Source organism: Ogataea angusta, assembly GCF_019207475.1.
Source record: "Ogataea angusta isolate 61-244 chromosome Unknown 61-244_NODE_9_length_489604_cov_89.567313, whole genome shotgun sequence".
NCBI classification, from domain to species: Eukaryota; Fungi; Ascomycota; class Pichiomycetes; order Pichiales; family Pichiaceae; genus Ogataea; species Ogataea angusta.
The window spans coordinates 256,085-270,639 of record NW_025065223.1 but is presented as its reverse complement, the minus strand read 5'-3'; the positions used below and the strand labels follow the sequence as shown (position 1 = coordinate 270,639).

Sequence of the window (14,555 nt, the reverse complement as noted above, 5' to 3'; positions counted from 1 at the left end):
CGCGCTTGGCCCAGACCTCGGCTAGACCTGTCCCTTGATGTCTATTTTTCTATTTTGGCTCTTGAGCTGCTCTACCGTTGGTCGGCACTGGACGCAGTCCAGCATTCCCTGGTCCACATACTGGTCCAGGCTTGTTTGTGTAAGATACTCGCTCAGCTCGGACTCAGAGAAATTGAGCAGCTGTTGCACCACAGCGACGGCCAATTTGCGGTACGATTTGCTGATCGTGACCAATGTATTGATACGCACTTTCGAGATGATCGGCCGTAACAGCTGTAAGAAAAAAAACCAGGCGGTGTGATTTAGCTTTAGTGCGTTTTTGTCTGTTAGTACGTTTACATGGGAGACGGGTTGCAGTGTCTTTAGCTCTTCCTGGTGTTTCTCCTGCAAAAGTTTCACTATACCGAAAAACTGGCTGTAGTCGTTGGTCACTGTGAACTCTAAAAGTTTGTATGCTGTGTCAAGGTATTCGTCAAATTTTAGGTTCGCGTCCAGGAGCTGAGACTTGAGTTCAAAGGCCTCGTTGAAGTTGTTTGTGAGGATGTAGTAGAGAACGCGGTACGAGTAGAATTCAGCCGAAGGAGTGCCAAGTTGGACATACAGCAGCTTGAGCTGTGACTGACATTGGTTGAATTCTCCCAGGTCCTGGAATTGAATCGCTATTTTGCAGTGGAATTCGTACACCTTGACCGTAAATGCGTTTTTAATATGCTGAACAGTCAGATCCTGTCTCATGGATTTGAATTGATCACATAGGTAATTGTAAGTAGCGTTCTGGAAATATTTATCGATCAGCAGTTGGAGTGTCTTTTTCAGTATTGGAAGGGGTCTGACGGTTGCTGGGTTGGGCTGCGATGTTAGTCTTAAATACCGTTTTTCCAGTTCTTTGCATGTTCCTACAAGTGGGGTGTTAGGGTTTGTATGCACCGGGGTGGAGTTCTTGTCTGGAGGCGGAGTGCTAAGCTCTCTTTCGAATCGCTGGCTTCGAAGCTCTTTGCGCTGCAGCGAGGTCATTGCGTTCTCGTTGTTTCTTTGAGTCTTCTTCATTTTCTTGAGAGGGGGAAGCGCAGAAGGACCAGGCTGTCCATCCGGCTCATCGAAAACATTTTTGTTCTTGATCGTCTGCTTTACTGAAACCTGAACTGGCTCCTTATGTACTTTCTGTTTCCGCGCCTTCTCCACCTGGTTGCAATAAAGATCTAATTTTTGGGAGCCCCCCAAAGAAGGCAAGGTTTGGCTTTCCCATGGATTAGTCTCGATTTTCCCCTGGTCTATGGCCATGTTGATTAGTTCTTTGAGCTCGGCCTGAAATTGTTTCTTCTTGTCCAGCGTGAGTTTCAGTTCCGACGCTTTTTTGAAAGAGGCAGATATAAACCCATGTAGCGCTTTGGGCCATGTGGCCGGATCCTTGTAATTCTTTTTGAGCGTAGTGCGCGGAGTCACCTCATTGTATGGCATACTTACAGCTCTCCGATATTTTGAGTTTTTCTTTCAGAGATATTTCGATTATATAAGACTAAATATTTCGATTTATATTGGGTATTAAATGACTCAGTTATTCGAATTTGACGATGAGCAGCTTGCGTCAAAGATCGAAAAACTGGACTTGAGGGAGTTCAATGAGCCAGAAGTGCCTAAGGTTGGCGAGTTTGCTTCGTCTGATGGGATTGGAAGCCGGCTAGCCAAGTCCTATGAAGTGCCCATCGACCTGCCTTATCAGGCAGGAAAACGCAAAAAGAAGGTGGCAGATTTCCAACCAATCAAAGTTTTGGGCAAAGGTAGCTACGGTAAAGTCATCCTGGTCAAGGATAAGAGCTCCGGTAAATTATATGCACAAAAACAACTCCGCAAGGCTTCCATGATTGTGAATGCAAAGAATTACGAAAGAACGCTCACAGAAAGAACCATCCTCGAGCGTGTCAGGCACCCGAATGTGGTCAAATTGTTCTATGCTCTTCAGGATTTCGATAAGTTGTACCTGATTTTAGAATATCTAGAAGGTGGAGAGCTATTTCATCACTTGTCGCAAGAAAGGATTTTGTCTGAGAAAATTGCGTGCTTCTACGTAGCCGAGATAATTCTTGCTCTCAGGCATTTGCATCTGCACACAGGTGTGATTTATCGTGATCTCAAGCCAGAAAATTGCATGCTTAACCGACGCGGACACTTGGTTTTAACAGATTTTGGTCTCAGCAAAGTGTCAACTGAAAGCAGTTCACTTTTTGGAACCGCTCAGTACATTGCCCCAGAAGTTATCCAAGGCGAACGTTACGACAGCCAATGCGATTGGTGGTCTCTGGGAGCAGTTACGTTCGATCTGCTGACAGGGTCACCGCCTTTTACTGGTAACAACAATAAAAGAATCATGGACAAGATCCTCACGCAAAAAGTCAAGTATCCGTTTTATCTTTCGCAGGATGTCAAAGACCTACTCATCAAGCTTCTCAACAAGAACCCGCAAAAAAGACTCAATTGCGACATTGAGTTCGATAATAAAGTTCGATCCCATAGATTTTTCCGGTATATTAATTGGCAACATGTTATAGACCAAAATGATGCAGAACAGCCACCTCCAATAGTGCCAGTCGTGACAAATCCCGAGCTGGCAGAGAATTTCGACGAAGAGTTCACTTCGATGAAGATCACACCTCCGAGCTCCCCAATCGAACATTCTCTGCTCAAAGAAATAGAGGAAGAGTCAAGATCAACCAGCACGTCCTCGTACATCGCAATCAAAAAACCAACCGCTGACAACCAATTTGAGGAGTCCGTGTATTTCAATAATTTCTCCTACACCAATGAGGAATACTTGGTGGACCTGAAGAATCACGATTAGCGTTTCTTCTTTGCTTTCCGACTAGGTTTGGTGATAATCTTACCTTCCTTCACTTCATCCGGTGCATTCTTAAATTTCTCTTGCGATTCCAAATAAAACATAATATCATTAACTTGCTCCTGCAGCTCTGTGTTCTGTGCCTTTAGCTCTTGGTTCTCTTTCGTGAGATAATCCACCTTCTCCGATAGTGCTTCGTTTAATGTGACTTCTTCTTTATACTTCTTTTCCAGTTCCAGATCTCTCTGCTTCTTACTGTTTTCTGTTTTCTCTGGCCTAGCTTTTGCCAAACTCTGTTGAAGCTCGTGGAGTTGCTCCTTCATGGCCTGTATGTTTTCATTAGCCAATAGCACTCGATTATTAGCCTCCTCGAATTTCATCTCGTAAAACTCACGTTGGGACTCCAATTGAGCGATCAACATCTTGGAATACTCAAACCCAATCTTCTCAACCTTATCCTCATTTCCTGAAGAGCTGGATTGGTGCTCTTTTCCGCTATGTATAGGTAACTCAACAAGTTTTCCGTCGGCCTCGTTTTGGACTAGGCGATGAACGTAGTTGTCGCCGGCATAGTCCCACACTCGCTGCGATGTTGCTTCCATAGCAAAACAATGTGAAGTCTCGTTGTAATGGTCAATAGCGTGGCCCAAATCGTACCGTCCACATCCTATGTTGCCACAGATGAGACAGATCCATAGATTATCGCTGGTTCCGCAAACGAGACACCTTTCCTCCTGATCGGCTTGACGGTTCTTGCGCGCATCGAATTTTGCCGAATATCGACACACTGGACACGAGTCATCCTTCCACTTCGATAGGCATTGGCAATGAAAAGTATGCTGACACGGGATGGTAAGCAGCCCTGTGACGGACGAATCGAGCCGCTCCAAACAAACGGGGCAAGAAGCAAGCTCAATCAGCTGTGATGAGGAACCTGGAGCCCTGTCGCTAGATGTGAATGGGTCGTCCAAAAGATAGGGTATCGTGCTAAGGGTATCATTATCGTGTTTGTTTGGACGAAATAGTATCTCCTTGATGAATACAACCTGACACGTTTCTGGCTCCATGGAGTTGAATGGTTGCCCGTTATAATTATCAACAAACTCTCTCGCATGTTGTGCGTCTTTGAACTTCATCAGCACCATAAATCGGTTAGGGGCTTGTGTTCGAATCAGCCTGAAGTGAGACACCTGATTTCTTACATTGGCGTCGAAAAATCCCAACAGCAGGTCGCTGGCTGAAAAGTAGAACGGCACTCCCAACATAGCAACCATTGTCTCATCTCCAGTGATCTTTGATTCGTCCCCCTCGTTTTGAATATCATCACGGTCTCTGAAAAGCCTGATTACTCCAAAGCCGAGCAATTTGGCCTTTAAAGGCTCGTTTGCCTGCAAATCAATGCTGTTCATATCCACCACCTCAACCTCAACCCTAGAAAAGCGGTAGTCGATTTTGTTGGAGTCGCGAAGCTTAAGTGTCTTGACTTTCTGTTCGATCAGAGTCTCACTGGGCGTAAGACTGTTTAATGAGCTTATTAGATCACCTGAAGTAACAGATTTCTTGGGTAAATCAGTGAAAATATTCCTGTTGGCAAATACGAGATTAGTCCAGGGCTCTGCAAACAGATCCTCCCCAAAATTGACCAGATGTTTCTTGTCTAGCACTCCCAAATACTCTGCAGCCTTGACACTTGATTCACCGTGTATGAATACCTCTCCTATCAATTGATCGGGCTTGAATAGGTCAAATAGTATTGTATATGAGGAGTAGAAATTACCATCCATCACAATCTGACCGATACAATTGGAATATCAATCAATTGATACTTACTTTTACGATAGCCAACTTACAAGGATATACACGAAAAACCCAACACCTGTACACCAAAAATAAGAGCTCAAGCCATTAGCTGCAGTTCTTGATGGAGCTTTCTCGATGAAACCCAGCCTCTGTTGGGCACAAAAATGCGTCTAAACGGTTTCCCGTTCTCATCTGTCATCCTCAGACTTTTGACATCGATGGGACTGGGTGTTGTCTCGTTTTCGGATCCAGACAGGTTAGGCTCCTGTTCTGGCTTCTTGTTGATGCTTTGGTGCACAAACGTCTTCCATTGGTCAAGCCCATCCTTTGTTGCTATGTTGAAGGTCTTGTTGCCGACTTTGATGGATTTGTCTTCGAGGAATATATCCGACGGTCTGGCGGTCCGACCAATCGAACCGGATGCAAGAGGGAAAGGGTCGGACACATATGCAAGCTGTTGGCTGGTTTCCTTACAGGATTGTAAGACGTGTTCAAGCCTTTTGCTGAACGATCTCTCTGTTCCTGTGAAGCTGTTGGCGAAGAGCTCTAAATTACAGACTGCTTTTTCGAGGCCCAGTATCTTTTCTTTCAAGCCGGATATGTCATTCAGCATGGCATCGAGCTTTTCAACAACGTTTTGCAATGCAAGACCGTCCTGTGTCTTGAGTGTTTTTTGATTTGATGCAAGTAGATGTCCCACTAGCCACGCTATGGAGAGCGCGGTGACTGAAAAATATGCTAATAGCCAGGTATTGAATGGTACTGTTTCCGTGTGTGTTTTCTGGAAGGCCGTATTGAGCTTGTCAGCCCTGCTAAGACAGGAATGGACGCCCAGAAGCACATCAGCGCCCGATTGGCCATTTTGGAGTCCATTAAGACAAAATTTTAACTCAGCGTGAACAATTGGTATGAGGGTCGGGGCAAACTCTCGCAAAATTTCGTTGTGGTATCGTCTGAGACAGTCAATGCTCTTGTAAGAGCCTGAGCAGCTCATGAGCGAATTCAGTGTCTGGGATGTGCTCAACTGAGAAACAAAGTCGTGGGTCATACGGGCCTGTCTCATGCTAGCGCTAACGACTAGGACGACGATTGTGCCCAATCCGAACATCCAAGTGGAATTGAATTGTCTGTAAGTTTTCCAAACCAGTGCAAAAGAAGACATTGTAGAGCGTTGGATGGGTATTTGGCAGTACAACAAATACGACAAATAATAAACTAGGCTCCAGTGTTTTTTCTTGGGGATTTTTTGGCCCTTTTTTATTTTTAAAAATGTCTTGTATTAAAACTTCTATTATCAATTACTCTTTTCCAAGGCCTTGCGCATATTCGACAGCCTTAGCTTTCACGTAATCGCATGCCTTCTGGTCCTCGTGCTTCTCTTCAAACTCCAACCATTTTCCAAAGAAGAACTTGGCCTGTTTGCGACTCAGCTTGCGTGTCACCACTCTTTCAAAAATGGCTTCCACCTTCTCCTTGTCACCAAACTTGATCTCTTGATCAATATAGACGTTCCACAGATCAATTCTCTTTGGAACGTCCGACAAAAGTCCCTCAAACAGTGAACGTCCGTGCTCCGGGTCTCCTTTGCTGAACTCGAGCTGAGCAAACTTTTTGACAACTTCGACATGGTCGCGTTTAGACAGAACTTGCAAGGCTTTAGCAAGCACTTCACGGGCCCGTTCTCCATCCTGCTGTTGAAGAAGGAACGATCCATATGCCACCCACACAGAGGTATGTTGGGAGCCGAATTTCTTGCACATTGCCGTGTATAGCTGGTCCACCTTGTCCACCTTCTCAGAGGCAATGTAGATGGCAGCCAGTTTTTGGTACATCACATATGGATCCATGTATTGGCACGAGCGCTTGAAAGTTGCTTCCAGCGACTCCTCTGTGCCAAACATGTTCTCCAAGTTCAACAGGGCAATCCAAATGTTGAGTTTTTCCTGTTCTTCTCTGTAATTGATAGTTTTGAGTGCGCGTTCGCCGATTTCGCGGGCTTTGTCGATTTCGCTCAACTGAATCTGGAAAGACATATAGTTCATCCACAAGATCGACGAGTCTGGGTTTCCAACTATAAGTCTCTCAAAATCAGACACAGACTGTGGTACACGCGAGTTCAGGTCGGCAGTCTGATCCTCTGCAACCACCTTCCGCTTCTTTCTCTTTGGCTTCTCCATCTCGTCGTCGTCAGAAACGTCTTCCTTGGCCTGGTCCAGAATTGAAGCAGTCCAGTCGAATCCTGCGGAAAGACCACCGGTAGCAGGAGCATCAGAGTCGTCAGAATAATCCGACTCAGCGTCCTTGTCGGACTCATGTCCGAAAGCGGTGTCAATAATGCTATCGTCGGACATGATCTCGTCTTCCTCTTCCTCAACGGCCGGCTCTTCTGTCTCGCCAGTGAAGTACGAAGCCTTCATACCAAGAGACAGTTGTTTTTTCTCGTGGTCAACGTCGAGGATCTTCACCTTCACACGGTCGCCTTCGTTAAACAGAGCCTCAAGATTTGTAACGGGATTGTCTGCGATTTGAGAATGATGACACAATCCACTCACGTTCACGGTTCCGTCAAGGTTCACGAAAACACCAAAGTTAGTGACTCTTCTGACGCTTCCCTCATAAATCTCATCCTTTTGAATTTGATCAAACCGCTTCAGAAGACTGAAATCGCCGTCAATCTCGCTTTGCTTCAGAGTCATGAGGATCTGGTTCTCGCCCTCACATTTGGTGATTTTTCCTAGAACAGGCTGGTGCACCTTGAAATACTGCTTCCAGTCCTTCAGATACGAGTCTGACAGATCGCTCACACGAACAAGCGCATGCACGGTTCTTCCCAATGCAACATAGACACCGTTGTTGGCGACGTTCTTAACAAATCCTCGCACAACGGTACCTGGAGACAGATCTTCATACGATGCAATTCTCTTGTCTTTAACGTCCCCGGTGCGCAGCGAGACGTACACCTTTTTGTTGGAATGGTCCACTTCCAGCACCGTGGCAGCACAAATGTCGTTGGTGGAGAAAATGTCGTCGAGTTTATCTGTGTAATCGTTCAAAGCGTCCGTGATGAAGGAAATACCAGAAACCTGTTTGCCAAGCTCAACAACCACATAGCTCTCTCTGGTCTTCAGAACTCTAGCCGGGATCACAGAGCCCACTTCCAGGTCCTCCAATGAAGTGATAGCTTTGTTTCTAGCACTAAGACTCAAAATATTGTGTTCCGTGTCAAGATCGATCACCTTGGCACGCACCACAGAGCCAACAGGATATTCTTTTTCCAAGTGTTCAAACTTCGAGGCGTCGTCAGACAGGTCCATCAAAGAGACGCGCGCTCTAAGGTTTGGAGAGATCGTCACCCACAAGAATCCTCTGGCAAAATTGTTGATATATCCCGTGCACTCGTCACCAAGGTGGAAATCTCCAATAGAAGCAGGCACCACTGGCTTGTGGCTAGAAACGCTGCTTTTCTTCGCGCTCAACTCCAAAACGGTCTGGTTAGTTCTCTTGTGGCTGATAGGAAGGAACCGATGGTTTCTTGAGTCGTGGAAGCCAATGATCTTCACGTCTAGCACCTCGCCTGCATGGAACTGTGAAAGAGGCCTCTTGACGTCCTTGATCTCCGAAACATCGTCAAAGAGCTCGCTCACGTCGATTCTTCCTTGCAAGTTGTCTGCGAGTTGCACATTCAACTGTGTCTGCTTGATGGATTTGACCTTGGCCTTAGTGGTCTTTCCAACGGCGAAATCGTCCAGAGTCTTCATTTTGCTGTCAACAGGGTTCTCAGCCGGCTCAGACGTCGTGCTACTCTCCTTTTTCATCGAAACCAGGAACCGCTTGTTCGCGTCGTCCACCCTGATCACGTGACACGTCACAGACTGGTTGGTGAAGAAGGCCTTTTGCAAGTCGTCGACAGGTTTCTCCACCGCGTGACGAGGCAGTGCAAGACCCGTCAGGCCGTTTCCGAAGCTGACAAAGACTCCGCTCGGCGTCACGGACTTGACGAAGCCGTGCAGCAAGTCATCGCTAATTTCAATGTCTCTGTATTGTAGTGGTAGCTTTCCTTCCTGAGCGTCTTTGATAAGCGACTCTTTGGCACTCAACTTCACCACACGAGAGCGGACGTCTTTCTCTAGCACCAAAGTTTTGAGCTGGGAGCCGATTTGAAGCTTCTTCAGCTGGGCACGAGATTGTTCGTAGTTCCCTTCACCGAGATGGCCAGCATAGATGATTCCACGCAAACCAGATTCAGCGAGCTCCACGATGGCAGAGTCCTTTTCTTTCTCGACCACCTGGACGTCAACGATGGATCTTCCTGGGACGATGGAAGAAAGCGTCTTCTTTTGCATATCCGACAGTGCTTCCGACACTCTGCAGCTGACTTTGATTCTGTTATTTTCCTTGTCCACAGAAACGACGCGGACTTTCACGGTCTGTCCAAGTTTGACGTGGTCTTCTGGACGTTTCACAAACGTCTCACTGATTTCCGAGTTCGGCAGGAAGGCCTTGACAAATCCAAAGAACCTCACAACACATCCGATTGGAAGCATTTTATCGATGGTTGCAAAAGTTTTCTTGCCTGCCTCCACGTCGTCAATGCTGGAAACAACGTCTTCATCGTCGATGTTGACGAGCGATTTTTTCAGAGTCACATAGATCCTGGACTTGCCGCTCTGATTGACAACGCGCAACACACGCCCCTTGATTTTAGATCCAATTTTGAACTTTCTCTCCGGATAAATCAATTTCACATCGCTCATATATGCCGGCGGAACAATTCCTTCAAAGTCCTCTTCGAACTTCACAACGATTCCTTTCTCAGCATCAACCGAACGGACCTCACAATTGATGAGCTCGCCAGCGGGAATGTCCTCGACTCGCAAAAATTTGCGCTCTATTTGCTGCTTGTCGAGTGTGAGAATATACAGGTTGTCGGTAGCAGAGTATCCTAGGACTCTCGCACGGTGAGTGGAGCCAATTTTGAAGTCCATGTCGAGGTCTTTGGTGCTGCTGACTCTGGTGATATGCGCCTGTCCAATTGCAAGATCGCTTCCCACGTCCACATATATATAGCTTGAGTCCTTTCCTTTGATAGTGACAGAGTCGAAAATGTGGCCGATTGGGAAGGCTTCCAAGGCAGAGGTCTCTCCGAAAACGTTGGCGTTCAAGGATTTGATATGCGGAAGAACAGAGAGAAGAAACCTCTTGTCGCCAGCTCTCACATACGAAACCATCACCCTGGACTTGAGTTTGCTACCAACAGCAAAATTGTGTTTGAGCTCTGAGTATTCGTAAACTCCAAGGTGAGAAAGCGGAATGCTAGCGTTGCCGAGGCCAAACAACTTACAAATGACGCCTTCTTTCGTCACATCCGTCACCAAAGCTTCCACACCCATACCTGGAAGAATTGCGTCAATCGAGGAAATAGTTTGGACAACACTGAGCTTATTCACAGGAGAGCAGATAAGTGTCCTGCCATCTTTCTTGGCGATGTTCACCAGCAGAACAGAGCCAACGTCAACAAGGGATTGGACATCTTTTTTCGCAATGAATCCACCAATTTTCTCTTTTCCCACGTCTAGAACCAGTCCGTGGTCTTCAACAGATTTGACGGAAGCTTGAATTATAGCGTTGGTGACTAAATCGTCGTTATCCATTGGTTCATTCACTTTGGACGGCTCGATGCTCAGTTCAATGCGCTTTTTCTTGCTTTTGGTGCTTTCAACAACAACAGCTCTCAGCCATTGTCCGACCTGGAATCTGGTAACTAGTTGCGGGAATGACTTCTTTCTCGAAGATATTATACCATTCGTGAGGGTCTCTTCATCATCGCCATATGCTGGTTCTTCATCAGATTCGTCTTGCTCGTCATCAAATTCTTGAAGCTGACTGGTCAATGCGTTACTAATATTCGTGATTGGAATGAAACCCATCAGGTTATCTGTCAATGAAAGAACGATCTCCATGCGGTTGACCTGCTTAATCTGTCCGAGAACCATGCTTCCTGGAAGAAGAGTTTTGAATGACACATGCTCAACTCCAATCTGCTCAGCAGGTGCTGCAACAACCTTCTGTTTTTTGGATTTCTTGCTGCTTTTTGACTCTTTGGCTTCTGCTAGAGCATCACTAACGGCCTCATTTGCAACCTCTTTAATTTCGAGCGGCGTCAACACCGACCCTCCTCCTCTAGGAAAAGAGATCTCGGCGCTCTTGGAGAGTAGCGACTTCTTATTGTCACCGACCTCGTCTGTTTCTGTTCTCTTTCTCTTTTGCTTTTCAACCATGCCAGGCAACAATAAGATCTAAAATTTTTTTTTGAAAAAATTTGAATCTTTTTATTTTTTTCACGGCTGTGTCAGGACTACTTTTTTACTGGCTCCTCCAACTTTCAAAGTGTTGAGACAAGTCCTGACCAAGATCGGAATGAGGTTCCAGCTCATAGTCACAAACCACCCGACGGCCGAAATAGCCCGTCCGTCAGTGTTTGTGACCGACTCAGTGACCGGCAAACGGCATATCATAGGCCAAGTGCCCGAAGGTCTACAGAGGCAATGCAATCAAATGGGCTTCAGAACCTCCAGAATGGACACCATCTTCCTCACGGGCATTACTGATTGGGCCGCAGTCAGCGGACTGCCTGGGTTTATTCTCACTGTTGGAGATCAAGGGCTAAAAGAGCTCCAAGTGGTCCACAGTGGAAACAAAATTCTTCAGTACGTGGTTGCATCTTGGAGGTATTTCGTCTTCCGCTTTGGACTGAAGCTGAGGGTCGACGATTTAGATGTATACAAAGCTGACGCATACCAAGTCAAAGCAGTGAATATTAAATCTGCAACCCAAACACGCACGAAGACTAGCAAAGCATTCGAACGGGTATCTGATTTGGTGCAGTACATATTTCTCATCAAGACAGGAATGGGCAACAGTGGACGCGCTCTGATGAATATTGAGATACCGTCCGATGTCCACAACCCTAAAGTCTCTGCAAATTACATCATGACGGGGAACCCTATCCGCGGAAGGTTTTTGGTTGAAAAAGCCAAAGAGCTGGGATGTCCTAAACAAAAATACAGGGACCTGTGCAATTTCCAAAGCGTGTGGCTCGAGGACGGAACTGAAATCAAGCCCGAACAGGTTCTGGAGCCCATGAAGACGTTCGATAGTATTTTATTCCTTGACATTCCTGGTCCTGAGTATCTGCACAACACTATAGAGCATGACTGGAAGAGCGAGCTCGAAGAAAAAAAATACTCAGCAGTTTACCACTTCGTTGATGAGTCGGTAGTCAACGTGCTGGATCTTCCAGAATACCAGAAATTCATCAAATCGTTCGGTCCCGACACCTACCACTTCGTCTCTCACAGACAGTACGTTCCTGACACACTAAACTTCCTGTCTTCGTACGTGACGTCTTTGAAATGGCATGTTTTGCTTCCAGATCTGTTTCCTCTTTTCAGATGGAGTGAACAGCCAGAAAAGCATATACCAGAAGGTTTACCCAACGTGCGGCCGATGCTGTGCGGCCAAATTGTCGGCTTTGGGCCTGACGAGACCTCAATTGTCAGAGCCAGCAGCTGCACCAGCACAGAAGAAGTAGTCAAGACTTTGCGGGATGCCTATGCAGAAGATATAGCTCCCTTGCAGCTTCCAAGCTTTGTTACTGAGGAAGAGTTTGTCAAGCTAGCCACCACTCCTGCAAATAATAATCTGAAACAGGTTCCCGACAATTCTCGGCCTTTGAAGGAACAAGTTGAAACTCTAGTTTTGGGGACGGGCTCGGCGCTGCCGTCTAAGCTCAGAAATGTGATATCGAATGCTGTGAGAGTGCCAACCGAGTCTGGCTACCGAACCATTTTCCTGGACGCTGGCGAGAACACCCTGGGCAGCATCAACAAGCTGTACTCGCGGGAGGACGTTACGATGCTTTTCAGAGAACTGAAGCTGGTGTACTTGTCGCATCTGCACGCTGATCACCACATCGGGATCGTCTCACTACTGCAGAAATGGTGCCAGGTAAGAAGCAAGCACGACAAGCTGTATGTCGTGGCTCCCTGGCAGTACGAAAAATTCCTCACAGAGCTACAGCGGATCGACAGCACGCTGGACCTGGCGAACGTCGTGTACTTGAGTTGCGACCAGTTCAACTCCGGCAAGGTTTTGCCCGAGTTCGAACAGATACCTATCGAAGATATTCCCAAGAATGAGACTCTCAAGGTGAGAGGCACGCAAAAAGAGCCGAAAAAAGATCTCCAGCTACAGAGCCAGCTGTACAGGGACGTCGGTTTGAACTCCATTAAGACGTGCTACGCGCTCCATTGCGAATACTCGTACAGTTGTATGCTGGACTTTGCGGTCGGCTCAGAGTCGTTCAAAGTTGCGTACTCCGGAGATACAAGGCCGCGACAGAGTTTCGCGAAAATCGGCTATGATTGCGATCTGCTGGTGCACGAGTCTACTTTGGAGGACGACAAGTACCAAGACGCAATCGAGAAGAGACACAGCACGACGTCGGAGGCCGTGCAGATGGGCATTCTGATGAAGACCAAAAAGCTGCTACTGACGCATTTCAGCCAGCGGTACCGCTATTGTTCGAGTGCTACCAAGGTGTACGAGAAGCTGCAGAATCCACTGCATAGCAACAGTGAGATAGACAGGGTCTCGTCGATTTTCAAGGTGCCCCTGACCGCCGATATGATCGATAATGCACCCCGGATTGAGGCGATAATTGCGTTCGACAACATGCATGTTCCGATGGACAAGTTTGGGCTCCAGAAAAAGGTTTTCCAAACTCTGGGAAACAAGCTCGAACGGCTGTTCAACTCTGATGCCGAAGAGGATATGCAAGAGGAAAAACCGCAAAACAACAAAAAACGCAGAGCTACTTAGTTTACTGCGGGGGGTAATAAAATTTTCTGAGGCTGTGCGGATGATCTCTTTACATCGATTGACGTCACAGGCATCTTATATATATTTGCTAACCTGCAATATCTCTGTTCCATGATGGAAGAAAAAAATAGAATTCATAAAGTAGGCTCGTACTCATTTATCGAGAACATCGAAGACCACCCGGTGCTGTCGTCGTCGGAGACGTCCACGGTGTCGTCCTCAGCGTCGAGCCGCGGGGCCCCAGGCATCGCCGAAAGCGAGGAGGGATCACAGAGGGAGCCAGAGCGCACGATTTCGCGAATGTTCTTTTCCGACGACGTGAACGACCAGCGTCTCGAGGACGAGTACAACCATGTGCCGCTGGCCAACACGTCCAGCGCCTCCTCCACGGTCGAAGAGCTCTCTGACGCTCTTGCGCACGACCTGAGTTTTCTGAATATTTCCACATCCAGCCTAGTAAAGCAGGAAAAAGAGGAATACACAAACGAGATCCCCGATTTTTACCTTCCCGAGAAGATACACTACCCGTACAAATCGCCCTACGACTTCTCGGACGCCGAGTTCGACAAGATGAACCACTTTGATTTTTTGCAGTCGCTGGGCTATAAAGAACCGCCGCTTTTACCTCCTTATTTGAACTCCAATCTGCTGAACGACTCGCCATCTCACAACTATCGCACATACCCTTACCAATACCAGTACTCGAACCACGTCTACATCAACGAACAGCACCATTACAACATCAACAACCTGAACTTGATGGACAAGTACAGCCGCCAGCCGCGCTCCAAGTCGATCAGAGAACAGCTGAAAAAACGGGCTAGCGACCAGGGCGTCCAAACAGTTTCACAATTACGACACTCCGATTACGTTGAGAACATTGACCACCAGGACATTCCGAACCACGTGATGCTCAACCACCTCATCACCTGTAACTCCAAGGTGGACAACGTTCTTGCGGGCTCCTGCATCCATCGATACGGCGGGAAATTCATTACTCAGATAGTATACTTTCCAATTGGTGAGAGCGTAATATGAGCAT

At 46.9% G+C, this 14,555-nt stretch overlaps 7 protein-coding genes across 7 annotated transcripts; 3 read left to right on the top strand and 4 right to left on the bottom strand.

Moving 5' to 3' along the window:
- Nucleotides 1–21: 21 nt before the first annotated feature.
- KL928_004321 (uncharacterized protein) lies at nt 22–1,458 on the bottom strand (the record flags this gene model as incomplete). The annotated part of the gene is made up of 1 exon (XM_043205007.1): nt 22–1,458. One exon carries the CDS (start codon nt 1,456–1,458, stop codon nt 22–24), a length of 1,437 nt encoding a protein of 478 aa, XP_043058388.1.
- Nucleotides 1,459–1,546: 88 nt separating this feature from the next.
- On the top strand, nt 1,547–2,751 carry KL928_004320 (uncharacterized protein; the record flags this gene model as incomplete). Its single annotated transcript, XM_043205006.1, has 2 exons — nt 1,547–2,394; nt 2,580–2,751. The coding sequence occupies 2 exons, from the start codon at nt 1,547–1,549 to the stop codon at nt 2,749–2,751; spliced, it is 1,020 nt and encodes a 339-aa protein (XP_043058387.1).
- An 81-nt stretch (nt 2,752–2,832) lies between these two features.
- Nucleotides 2,833–4,617, bottom strand: KL928_004319 (uncharacterized protein; the record flags this gene model as incomplete). Its single annotated transcript, XM_043205004.1, has 1 exon — nt 2,833–4,617. One exon carries the CDS (start codon nt 4,615–4,617, stop codon nt 2,833–2,835), a length of 1,785 nt encoding a protein of 594 aa, XP_043058386.1.
- Nucleotides 4,618–4,730: 113 nt separating this feature from the next.
- Nucleotides 4,731–5,795, bottom strand: KL928_004318 (uncharacterized protein; the record flags this gene model as incomplete). The annotated part of the gene is made up of 1 exon (XM_043205003.1): nt 4,731–5,795. One exon carries the CDS (start codon nt 5,793–5,795, stop codon nt 4,731–4,733), a length of 1,065 nt encoding a protein of 354 aa, XP_043058385.1.
- A 136-nt stretch (nt 5,796–5,931) lies between these two features.
- Nucleotides 5,932–10,911, bottom strand: KL928_004317 (uncharacterized protein; the record flags this gene model as incomplete). Its single annotated transcript, XM_043205002.1, has 1 exon — nt 5,932–10,911. One exon carries the CDS (start codon nt 10,909–10,911, stop codon nt 5,932–5,934), a length of 4,980 nt encoding a protein of 1,659 aa, XP_043058384.1.
- Nucleotides 10,912–11,050: 139 nt separating this feature from the next.
- Nucleotides 11,051–13,513, top strand: KL928_004316 (uncharacterized protein; the record flags this gene model as incomplete). Its single annotated transcript, XM_043205001.1, has 1 exon — nt 11,051–13,513. One exon carries the CDS (start codon nt 11,051–11,053, stop codon nt 13,511–13,513), a length of 2,463 nt encoding a protein of 820 aa, XP_043058383.1.
- Nucleotides 13,514–13,624: 111 nt separating this feature from the next.
- Nucleotides 13,625–14,551, top strand: KL928_004315 (uncharacterized protein; the record flags this gene model as incomplete). The annotated part of the gene is made up of 1 exon (XM_043205000.1): nt 13,625–14,551. The coding sequence occupies one exon, from the start codon at nt 13,625–13,627 to the stop codon at nt 14,549–14,551; it is 927 nt and encodes a 308-aa protein (XP_043058382.1).
- Between the last annotated feature and the right edge of the window lie 4 nt (nt 14,552–14,555).